At 41.6% G+C, this 13,165-nt stretch overlaps 1 protein-coding gene across 2 annotated transcripts in view; it reads right to left on the reverse strand.

Moving 5' to 3' along the window:
• The window catches only part of LOC112236203 (TLE family member 5), a 44,985-nt gene that overhangs the window by 8,588 nt on the left and 23,232 nt on the right, over positions 1-13,165 (reverse strand). For both annotated transcript variants that reach the window (XM_024404816.2, XM_024404877.2), the window contains exons 2-3: positions 4,374-4,462; positions 1,593-1,656 (exon numbers count right to left, since the gene is read on the reverse strand). In XM_024404816.2, coding sequence (XP_024260584.1) covers positions 1,593-1,656; positions 4,374-4,462 — 153 coding nt within the window. The remainder of the gene's footprint in view (positions 1-1,592; positions 1,657-4,373; positions 4,463-13,165) is intronic.

The raw sequence follows: 13,165 nt of genomic DNA on the forward strand, positions 1-13,165 counted from the left end.
GACTGTGTAAATTGGGGCCATGTCTTTGCAGATGTAAGTTGTAACGGAAGCTGTTATCTCCTTCCATCTTCGTGATTCTTTGCCAAGTGGTGTGACGCGGGCAAAAGCCTCTTGCAACGTCTGAGTAGGGGGTTTGTTTTGAGCACTCAACTGTACTTTTTTGGGTCTCATCCGTACTCTCTCCATACTGTTTCACATGATTCTTGCGTAGGTGGTAAAAGAGGTTAGTGGTGTTTGAGCCTGTTTTTGCGACCGGCCTGCGGGATATTTTGCAGAGGATGTTTTTCTGGTCCGTGTCAGACTTTTCATACCCAAACCATGCCCATGCGACCGAAGTAGCCCCTCTTTTAGGTACAAGCTCCGTGTCTCTATGCTCTGTGTCACGTTCACTCTCTTCCATGTTTGTTTGTGTTGCAAATTTCCTTCCACATGGCATGTGTGTGAAAAACGCAAAGCGAAATCCAATTGACAAAAAATATTGCTGTAAAGAGTGTGATTTGCAACACCACGAAATAAACGATAGAGCATAATATGAAACGATAGACGTTTTTCTATCGTCACACGATATGTATCGTCATATCGCCCAGCCCTACCTGTGGCATTCAAACATTGCTCAAGGCTCCCAATGAGTGCCCAGAAAACAACACCCCACAACATAACACCACCACCAACAGCCTTTAATGTCAAAACATGGCATAATGGATGCATGTACAGTACTCGTGGTTTTGTCCATACACTAATCCTCCCATCAGCTTGAAAGAGCAGGAACCCGGGACTCAGACCAGGCAATGTTTTCCAATTCTCCAGTGTTTTCGTTCCTTAGCCCACTGGAACCGCAGTTGTTTTTTTGCTGAAAATAGTTTAACGCTAAGGTCGTCGGCTGCCATACCCAATTTGTGTCACGGTACAACGAGTTGTGCATTGTTTTATGGGTCTTTGGGCACCAATGTTGTACTGGACTGTCAGTTGACTAACTGTAGCCCATCCGTTGCTCTGCACAATGTGTGTCAGCCTCCGTTGTCCTCTTTCATCAATGACCTGTTTTCGACCACTGGCTGGATGTCCTTTGGAGAGTGGACCATTCTTGATACACACAGGAAACTGTGGAACGTGAAAAACCCAGCAGCGTTGCAGTTCTTCACACACTCAATCCGGTGCGCCTGGCACCTACTACTATACCCCATTCAAAGGCACTTAATTAAACCTTTTGTCATGCCCATTTACCATCTGAATGGCACCCATACACACACCTATGTCTCAATTGTCTCAAGGCTTAACAATCCTTCTTTAACCCGTCTCCTCCCCTTCATCTACACTGATTGAAGTGATATGACATCAACAAGGGGTCATAGCTTTCACCTGGATTCGTACTCAGTGTATATCTGTACCAAACAGAACTAGCAGTCGCACACATGAGCACACAGCCACATCAGTTATATTTCAGATGGTGTCATTATTACAGTTTAATGCATTTGAGTAGAATGTCCTTTTAAAAAGTGACATTGACAGAGCAGGGTCACTCCCAGTAGCACACACACAGGCTGACACAGGCAAACACACACACAGCGAGACACAAACACAAAAAAACTCACCATGATATAATGACGTTGCATCTCAGACTTCTCACTGGCCAGCTTGTCACACTCCAGCTTCAAACTGCAGAGAAGAGATCAAAATAGAAAATATTTAGGCTCCAGGAAGCATCACTCATACCTTTTCAGGAAGACAGGAAATTACTTCATCCTTCTCTCATCGGATCTTACAAGGTGTCAATCCACCAAGAGAAAAAAAGCCTCCCAAATAAACCCTAATAAAATACCCATACGTATTCCCAGAGTGATTTAAATGTCCTGCCTATAAAAAGCGGACGGGTGGTGGATGACGTGGATGTGCAGCTCTGCTCTGTGTCGCAGACAGCCATTAGCTGTAATCATGTCACAGCGCTCGCTGCAAGAGTTACAGGAGGTGACAGGACAAAGGAGGCCAAGCCTCTACTGTCACACCACTTATCACAAGCTTTCATATTGGAATGGCGTCCGTGTTGACATCCCCCTCTGTAGAGCGTTCCAGTGGATCAACATTAACCAGGAGGGAGCAGTTCTGAATACCAGACCAGGGTTTATAATGGTGTGTTTACATTAAGATTGTTTTTGGGATCTAGATCTGTGCCGTCAGTGTCACTGTGAATGAAGACTCAAATTAGGCAGAGCGTTAGCAGTGACGAATCCTCATCATTGTCCCCAACTGGGAAAATGCTGCTCATAGCCACCGCTGACTCCGTCACTGACTCAGTCACTGACATGGAAAAATAGTTGATGCAAATGGGATCATATCAGCGGCACTGTTAACTCAGCCCAAAGTGAAAAGGTTAAATGATTCTTTATTATTTATTTTTTTACAACCAAATCTCTATTTTTGATGTATATGCCATGTTATAGATGGGTCCGGACACCTTTGTGATTTCACTTGTTTTTGATAAACATAAGTTTATACTATAAGGACAAACCCGGTCTGGACTTCTGCATAGGGGACTAGATGATTAGAGATGAGATTCAGAATGACAATACACTGAGAGCTTTGCAGTTTTCGAAAAGGAGGCATTTGTTTTTGTTCATGTTTTTTCAGGGCCCTCGTACCGCACAACTCGAGAATGAGGAAGTGATTCGTTGTTTGTGGGAAGTCTATCAAAAACAAGTGAAATCACCAAAACAAACAGGTGTCTGGACCCTTCTCGGTCCTATGCCATTTACATCTAAAATTGAATTCTTTTTTGCAAACAAATATTTTCCTTTAAAGAATAAACCTCATTACAATTCAACAGCAGTCCTCAGATTCTCTGACCAAACAAGTGCTCAGGGGGGCGCATTTCATTCAGACAGCTCTCCCTCCCTCCATCCATCCGTCTCTACTCCTCTTTCGCCTGCAGCCTTCACTTAGCCAAATCGCTTTTTCCTCCTAAAAATAATAATAATATCTGCAGCAGCGCGTGCGCAAACACAGGGGTTGGTTGTCATGACAACCAGCCTCCCCTGCTGCCACCCTACCTGAGAGCGGATTGTGATTGTCTTTGTGCGCCTGTGATTGGTGGAGGTGGCCCGGGGGCTCGGAGAGACGCTTTCAAACGACACTTTGATGGAGTTTTATTGCCGCTCCTTCCGCCTCTAAATCGCTCCTGCTGTCATCTTTATTTTGATTGATGTATTCCCTGATCTATTTATGCATGTGAGGGGGGAGGGGTGACAGTTACAATGCTCACTACTATGCTCAGGAGACCACCTGCAGAACATTTCCCTAAAAGGGCTGAACGCAGCCTTCTACAAAGCCTCATCTATGGCTCCTCGGCTCAAGTCATTAGGCAGCGTGTATGCAAGCTCTGAATACGGTGTAGAGAAAAGGTATTCTTTCAACTGCTTCTGAAGGGGGTTAAACGGTGGGTTGTCTAGGGAATTACACACCAAAGCCCAGGCTCTGAGGTGTTCCTACTACACTAGGAATGGACTGATGATCAGAGACAGAAATTTCACACAATGAACAAACATGCAGGCTTTTATCTGCTTCTCCTCTGATGAAGCTCAATAGAACAGGGAGGAAAGAAAACCTCAGCCAATACACTTCCTAGTTCCTATACCACAGGTAAAGAGGGAGGGAATCAGAGGCAGTTGTAGCCCTGCTGCTTCAAAGGCTAGAAATCCATAAAGCGGAAACCTTCCTTGGGTACCATGAGATCCACGAACTCCACACATTTAGTCATGAATCAAACAGAGCAATACACTGTACTCTCTGGTACATCTCAATCCAGTTAAAATAAATGACCTTGTGCCATCTAGCAATTGCCAATCTTGTTAGGTTGTGGTTATAGCAGGACATCAATAACAGTGCTTTCTATTACATGAAAGAGAACAAAGTTCTAGACTAGGGTTCTAAATAGAACTGACACACACATCCATTGGTCTGCTCTTAAAACATATGTCCTATTTTCATGTCTTCTCCTCTGGAGCAATAGCACACTCCTAGAATACGTATTCTTTCACCTGCTTCCATCTGCCTCTGAAGGGGGTTTAACGGTGGGGCGAAATAAAATGTATTAGTCTTGCTGTGATTTATTTGATATTCTAATCATGTAGGTTATTCCAGTGGGCTTTTGCACAGAACCATGTGCAGCAGTGTACTCTAGTACCACACACGGTATACTTACGCAACATAACTCATAGCAGAATAGAATTCAAGTGTTCTAATCTGTACACTCACCTACAAAGATATGGTTATGCTCAGAGTATTCACAAATAGCAGACAGGTTTAGTATCTTAACCCCTAGTTCCCTCAGATAAGCCTTGGTTGAAGGGTTTTTGTGAGAAACAGTGCTAAATGGATACCTGTGGTATTGTGCTTGGAGGAACTGGAACTCGTCCTTGATTCGGTCACACGAATCGGAGGTTGTGAATTTCAGCTGCTGCGATGAAGCCTGCAAGACGGACAGACAAACACCATCAAAACACGTCAGTGAAATAAAAACCAGTCTGGCCTGGCTCACACTAGGGTCGTTCCACCTCAAAAAGCACATGGGGATTGACAGAAACCATCTAAGATGATCGTTTCTGTAGTTACTGTTGAAACATTTCGGAGAAATTAAGCCAAGTGAGTGCACCCATATTTACCATTTTAAATTATAGGATTCAGATACAGTGCCTTCAGAAAGCATTCACACGCCTTGACTTCTTCCATATTCTGTGTTACAGCCAGACTTTAAAATTGATTAAATTGAGATTGTGTCACTTGCCCCATAATGTCAAAGTGGATTTATGTAGACATTTTTACCAATTAATAAAAGATGAAAAGCTGATCTGTCTTGAGTCAATAAGTATTCAACACATTTGTTATGGCAAGCATAAGTAATAAATAATAAATGTTGCATGGACTCAGTGTGCAATAATACAGTGCCTTCAGAAAGTATTCACACCCTCAACCGTTTTCCCCAAAAATTGTGTTACAAAATGGGATTAAAATGGATTTAATTGTCAATGACCCTCCACAATATACTTGAATGCCAAAGTTTTTATTTTTTTAATTGATGGAAAATAAAATAAATATATCTTGAATAGATAAGTAGTCAAACCCATGATTCAATACATGTTGGAACAACCTTTGGCAATGATTAGAGCTGTGAGTCTTTCTGGGTAAGTCTAAGAGCTTTGCACACATGGATTGTACAATATTTGCATGTTCAGTATTTCAAAAAATTCAAGCTCTGTCAAGTTGGTTTTTGACCATTGCTAGACAGCCATAGATTTTCAAGCCAATTTAGGTCAAAACTGTAACTAGGCCACTCAGGAACATTCAATGTCTTGGTAAGCAACTCCAGTGTATATTTGGCCTTGTGTTTTAGGTAATCGTACTGCTGAAAGGTGAATTTGTCTCCCAGTGTCTGTTGGAAAGCAGATAGCCAAGCACAAAATCCTAAATCCTAGAGGGAATACCTGGTTCTATTGTTTCTTTTAATCCTAATAAACGTCCTAGTGCTTGCCGATGACAAGCATCCCCTTAACATGATGCAGCCACCACCAGGCTTGAAAATATGAAGAGTGATTCTCAGTGATGTGTTGTTGTGTTGTGTTGGATGTGCCCCAAACATAAAGCTTTGTATTCAGGACTAAAAGTTAATTTCTTTGCCTGATTTTCTAGTGCCTGATTGAAAACAGGATGCATATTTAGGAATATTTTATTTTGTACAGGCTTCATGCTTTTCATTCTGTAATTTTTGTTAGTATTGTGGAGTAACTACAATGTAGATCCATCCTCAGTTATCCCATTTATTTATTTAGCCTTTATTTTACTAGGCAAGTCAGTTAAGAACAAATTATTATTTACAATGACAGCCTAGGAACAGTGGGTTAACTGCCTTGTCCAGGGGCAGACCGACAGATTTTTACCTTGTCAGCTTGGGGATTCGATCTAGCAACCTTTCGGTTACTGGCCCAATGCTCTAACCACGAGGCTAATTGCTGCCCCCAAACACAGCCATTAAACTAACTGTGTTAGAAAGTCACCGTTGGCCTCATGGTGACATTTGCTTTATGGAGGACTGGTTCGAATTGTGAGGATGACCACAATTTACTTTCATCATGAGCCAAATCTTAGTTTCCTACTCAAAGTTGCAAAGGAAATGTTGTGATCTAGTTAATAAAAAACAAGAGACCAGCACAATAGATGTGGTGGTATAGCAGGAACAGCGGCATCTAGTGGTCAAAACCTGATACTTTCAAACTACTTCATGGTAAATAATGCAAGGGACATCAATTGCTAATGTCTCTGAACAGGGTATGAAGCAGCAATTATCCAAGCCCCAGCATCACACTACTTGTCAGAGAACTGATACTGTATACTGGTTGTTGGGGTGGGATTGGCGTGGGGTCTGTTGGTGGCTAGAGAATTTTGCGGGGGGATCCCTCATCTTATTCATTGGTAGGAAGAAGTTTTGTCCAAATCGGATGTAGGGTACTATATTTATTGAACTTATTTGAATCCTATAAAGTTAAAATGGCCAATATGGATGCCATCAATTAGCTTACATTTTCAGATTTTCAAAGAAGTATACAAAATAATGTTTCAGGAATGTCAATCTTACTTGTTTCTAACTACAGAAACAATTTCAGAAAAATGACTGAAAAATTAAATGAAAAATGCTGAAATGACTCAACAGTACGAGTGGGTATTGTATGGTCATTACACTTTACAAGCAGTGGTGATAGTGGATGTAAAATATAAATGCAACATGTTAACCTCTTGAAGCTAGGGGGCACTATTTTTATGTTTGGGCAAATAACATTCCCAAAGTAAACAGCCTATTTCTCAGGACCAGATGCTAGAATATGCATATAATTGACAGATTAGGATAGAAAACGCTCTAAAGTTTCCAAAACTGTCAAAATAGTGTCTGTTAGTATAACAGAACTGATATTGCAGGCGAAACCCTGAGAGAAATCAAACCAGGAAGTGGCTTCTATTTAGAACTCCATGTTCCATAGCCTCCCATTGCTCCATTTAAAGGGATATCAACCAGATTCCTTATCCCATCGCTTCCTCAAGGTGTTAACAGTCTTCAGACATAGTTTCAGGCTTTTATTTTGAAAAACGAGCCAGAACGATAACATCGCGTCAAGTGGTCACATGAGTTTTGCTCGCGCAACAGAGTTTGGATAGGTATTGCTTTTCCCTCTCCTACTGTGAAAGACATTTGCGGTTGATATATTATCAATTATATATTTTAAAAACAACCTGAGGATTGATTATAAAAAACGTTTGACATGTTTCTGTGGACATTACGGATATTATTTGGAATTTGTCTGCGTTGTCGTTACCGCTCTTTCCTGTGGATTTCTGAACATAATGTGCCAAACAAAACAGAAGTATTTTGGATATAAAAATAATCTTTATGGAACAAAAGGAACATTTGTTGTGTAACTGGGAGTCTCGTGAGTGAAAACATCCGAAGATCATCAAAGGTAAACGATTAATTTGATTGCTTTTCTGATTTTCGTGACCAAGCTACCTGATGCTAAGTGTACTTAATGTTTTGTCAGCAATCGATAAACTTACACAAACACTTGGATTGCTTTCACTGTAAAGCATCATTTCAAAGTCTGAGACGACAGGTGGATTAACAAAAGGCTAAGCTATGTTTTGCAATATTGCACTTGTGATTTCATGAATATTTTGAGTAATATTATTTGACTGAGGCGCTATGCTATTCAGCGGTTGCTGATGACAATTATCCTGCTTAAGGGATGGGTAGCGTCAAGAAGTTAAGTGCTGGTCCCATGTTTCATGAGCTGAAATAAAATATCCCAGAAATGTTCCAGTTGCGCAAAAAGCATCTCTAAAATGTGCAAAAATTTGTTTACATCCCTGTTGGTGAGCATTTCTCATTTGCCAAGATAATCCATCCACCTGACAGGTATGTGATATCAGGAAGCTGATTAAAACAGCATGATCATTACACAGGTGCACCTTGTGCTGGGGACAATAAAAGGCCACTCTAAAATGTGCAGTTGTGTCACACAACTGGCATGCTGACTGTAGGACTGTTCACCAGAGCCGTTGCCACATAATTTAATGTTAATTTCTCTACCATAAACTGCCTCCAATGTCATTTTAGAGAATTTGGCTGTACATCCAACTGGCTTCACAACCACTCCAGCCCAGGACCACCACATTCAGCTTTTTCACCTGCGGGATCGTCTGAGACCAGCCACCTGGACAGCTGATGAAACTGGGTTTGGACAAGTGAAGAATTTCTGCACAAACTGTCAGAAATAATCCCGGGGAAGTACATCTGCGTGCTTGTTGTCCTCACCAGGGTCTTGACCTGACTGCAGTTTGGCATTCAGTGGGAAGATTCTCACCGTTGGTGGCCACTGGCACACTGAAGAAGTGTGCTCTTCACGGATGAATCCTGGTTTCAACTGTACTGGGCAGATAGCGTGTATTGCATTATGTGGGCGAGCAGTTTGCTGATGTCAACATTGTGAACAGAGTGCACCATGACCGTTGCAAGAACTTCCAGTGCGCGTTTACAGAGACCACTGAGGCTGTACCCCTACAGTTTTAGACATTAGCCAATAGACTATTGTGGCTATCAAGCATAATATATGCATACCAACAAAACCAATGGAGCACATCCCATAACATTTTCACATATATAGCCTACATGTGGTGTTCAATGCTGGCATACATTGCATGAGACTTAAAAAGTTTACATTATGAAGGGCTTGAATGTTTTTTTACTTGGTCTGTAACACCATGGGCCAAATAGGTGACTGTACATTGTATGATGCAAGAAACCACTTCAAAATAAAATGTATTATTATTACCATTGAGAATTAGATAATGTAGGCTACCCCTCTGCTGATTTGCATATTTAAGCCTCTGAAAATACTACACTGCCCCTGTAATTAAGACATAAGCTTTATACCTGACTGGCTTTTCAAAGACAGCTTGAAATGTAGCTTACACATTTTGTGCTCTTGTAGGAAGCAGCAACTCCACATTGCTGACCTATACTTATTCATAATTGGGCTAATTACTTGCTAACTAGCAAAGAATATCAATAAATGTGCACACACTCTGCTCTGAAACATGCAGTAACTCACGGGTGATTGAAAGCCCACTCGTGGGCTACCTGCCAATAGAATTCTATACTGTTGCGCTTTGGCTCTGCCTAGAACAAAGTCACAGACTGAATTTTGCAGTTAGATTTTTTTTTTGTATTGAAAAAGGGGCTGCTATGATATTGATTCGCTCACAGAAAAAAAACATCTATATAGTACAAACTAATGGGGCGAACTCAATGAAGTCTTTCTCTGCGCGGCCTGGCATTTCTTCAGCGTGGCAGTCCTGGAGGAGGTGTGCGGCTTAAGAGGGAACATTGGTTATGGTATGGGAAGGCATAAGCAACAGACAACGCCACCATCACCTCATGTCAGCATGATAATGCACGGCCCAATGTTGCAAGGGTCTGCACAAAATTCCTGGAAGCTGAAAATGGCCTGCATACTCAGACATGTCACCTAATGAGCATGTTTGGGATGCTCTGGATCGACACGTACAACAGCATTTAAGTTCTAGCCAATATCCAGAAACTTTACACAGCCATTGAAGAGGAATGGGGCAACTTTCACAGGCCACAATCAACAGCCTGATCAACTATGCGAAGGAGATGTCTCGTGCAGTCACACCAGATACTGACTGGTTTTCTCCTACGTTTTATTGAAGGCATCTGTGACTAACAGATGCATATTTGTATTCCCAGTCATTTGAAACCATAGATTAGGGCCTATTAAATTAATTTCAATTGACCGATTTCCTTATGTGAACTGTAAAATCTTTGAAATTGTTGCATGTTGTGTTTCTTTTTTTGTTCAGTTTAGTTGTGTCTTTGTGCCAGACTCATTGCAGCTTTAAACCCAAATAGGAACGTTTTCTCATTTATTTTGCAGACTGCATAATGGGTCAAGTGGGAAATCTCTAAAATGTTCCCACTCTAAAGAGTTTCAAAGCAAGTCATAACTGCATATATTATTTTGCAAATCTGCAATTGCAGCAATAATAACAGTTATACAAAAAATGACCTGTCACATTCAAAAGCCCATTCAACACATTGCAGAATTGTTGTTTGTGATGAATCATAAATAGCTTCTTCACTAAAAGGAGTCTCACTACATTGGGAGTTTGGACAACACTTCGATAGAACATGTTGAAATACAATTATTTTCCTTATAATTTCAACAATGCAACCAGTTTGGAAATGTGCACCCTCCGGCTTCAAATCAAATCAAATTTTATTTGTCACATACACATGGTTAGCAGATGTTAATGCGAGTGTAGCGAAATGCTTGTTGTAGATACTGTGACGTCAGGAGTAGACACCTTTTCCTAAGAACAACACAGCTGGTTCCAGATCCGACAGATTGACTGATTTGAGATTTTGCCAAACCCGTTTGAAAAGATTTACAGACTTTTGATAGCCAGTATGTTAACTATCCTAAAAACAAAGGAAGGCTAAATGCTAAGCCACATTCCCTACAATCAAAACGCCAAGTGAAAACCGCTACATACAAGTAGGCCTCATCCATTACAATCATCGTTATCACCAAGCAAAATCTCTACACAAACATAGCCTACAGGCTCCAAATTCCAATTGATCTAACCTTTAACATCTATCCAGCCAACCGTTGCAAAGACAAAGCAAACCGTGGCTATAGTCAGCCTGGCCCTGCAGGTAGCCCCCAGACAGAGCTAGCACTGGGGAGGGGGAGGGATTCTTGCTTCCTCAGTGTGTAACAGTATGCAAACACTTAATATACCAAGAGTCAATAGCCTCAGGTAGCGCATTCCGGGTCATATTTTTTTGTCCCCCAATCTAAATGGTAAAGGCTGGGGTTTGAAGTAGGGTAATCTGATCCTAGATCTGTGGATAGGTGCAACTATTGGCTCGAGCACCCCCAACCATGTAGGCCCCTTACCCTTAACCTCACCCACATGTGATGTCTGATTTTCCCCCAGAATTTATATACCTTGACATTCTCATTCTGATGTTGCTCATTACGAAATGTCAAACTTTTATTTTTCACTTTTTGGATTATGTGTGTATTGTTATTGTATTGCTAGGTATTACTGAACTGTTGGAACTAGAAACATAAGCATTTCGCTCCACCGGCGATAACGTCGGCAAATCTGTGTACGCAACCAATAAACTGATTCGATTTGAGGTACTCTAGGCTATATAAAACATGCAGTAGTACTGAGTCTACTATTGATGGTGCAGTGCTGTAAAGTGACCGAAACAAGAGGCTCTATGGGGCCTTAGAGCACACAACAGATGGATGCACATAATGTTAATGAAATACTGCCGTAATATTGTGACACATGCCATCTGGTGTGACGAAAAAAGGTGCCTGCTCGTTGTGAGAGTGTAAAATGTGTGCGCGTGTGTGTACGTACAGAATGTGTATTTTAAGTATGAGTGTGTAAGTGCGCAAATGTGTGTTTTAGTTTGTGAAGTCAGCACGTCTCAATGCAGAGAGAGATAAGCCTCCATAAAGATGCTCTGCTGCTGCCATTGAAGCCAACACCTAGTCCTTGGAATGAATCATGCACACGCATACATAAATAAATCCAGCCTACTTTTACACTGCCTCTCTCACAAACGCACACAAGTACTGTTCACACACAGCTCCAAAATGTAGGACAATCCCTAATTTGATTCTTCCCCACTCCTTTGAGATGCAATTAAAGCATTACAAAGCTTTGTGCTATGGTGGGGCAATAGTCTTCACTGACTACATGGGATTCATAATTTCAGGAAATTTGCAGCCCCCACCCATCCCTTTCCTCCCCCCCCCAGCCCAGCTATTGAAAAAAAGAAATCATATAATCCAAGTGAAATCTACTCCGCACCATAATGTCTATCTTAAACAAGGATTACAAACCCAATCCTGTTTCTGCTCGGCAGATCAGACCACAGGCTATGCTTCATGCATGCACACACACGCCGACAATAACACAGAGTATCATCAGAAAACATCCTCCTCAATTGTAAATCCTGCCTGAGGGGAACAGCAGTGTGGGGATTGCATTTCCTGGAGCTCCGGCTCCCTGTTTACATCTCCACGGGAAGACTGAGGAGAGAGCGAGAGAGGAGGAAAGGAAGGTGGGGGGGGGGGTTCTAATCATTCACCAATGACAGGATATTGACATGACCAACTTCTGCATCACCACATTCAGGGTGGAACAGAACCAGAAGGGAATCTCTCACAGACAGATTAATTAGAGGGGGATAAGGGAAATATGATGCGCAACGCAAATATGTTTACTAACGCATATGGACATATGAACAACACTAACCTCAACACAAACCTACCTGAAACACAAATTGTTTACTGCCTTAGATGGACTCCTATAGCGATAGTAAACAAACATAGCACACAGATGTGTGTAACTTGGGGGACGGGGACATGACGCCCCCCCCCCAATATTAGAAACACATAAATTTGACCCCATCCCCAATATTATACCATGATCAGTTTGATGGATTTGAAAACATTTTTCAGACTGTAAAGCACCAGGCAGCTGCTGGTTTTATGTGGCTTTAAAACTGACTCAGTTCCTCATTTTCTACAAAACTAAAGTATACTGAACAAAAATGACAACAGCTCTGGTTGACATTCCTGCAGTCAGCATGCCAATTGCACGCTCCCTCAAAAATTCAGATATCTGTGGCATTGTGTTGAGTGACAAAACTGCACATTTTAGAGTGGTCTTTTGTAGCCCCCAGCACAAGGTGCATCTGTGTAATGACCGTGCTGTTTAATCAGCTTCTTGATATACCACACCGGTCAGGTGGAGTAATTATCTTGGTGGGGGGGAGATGTTCACTAACAGGGATGTAAACACATTTGTGCACAACATTTTAGATAAATACATTTTTGTGCATACGGAAAAATTCTGGGATCTTTTATTTCAGCTCATGAAACCAACACTTTACATGTTGCGTTTATATTTTTGTTCAGTATATGATTGGATCCCCAACCACCAAAATATGCTTTCGGTTGCGCCCGGTCCCCAGAGGCAGCCGACTGACATATTGCTTTGATCTGCAGTAACAGTTCAG

The sequence above is a fragment of the Oncorhynchus tshawytscha genome, linkage group LG01 (assembly GCF_018296145.1).
Source record: "Oncorhynchus tshawytscha isolate Ot180627B linkage group LG01, Otsh_v2.0, whole genome shotgun sequence".
NCBI lineage: Eukaryota > Metazoa > Chordata > Actinopteri > Salmoniformes > Salmonidae > Oncorhynchus > Oncorhynchus tshawytscha.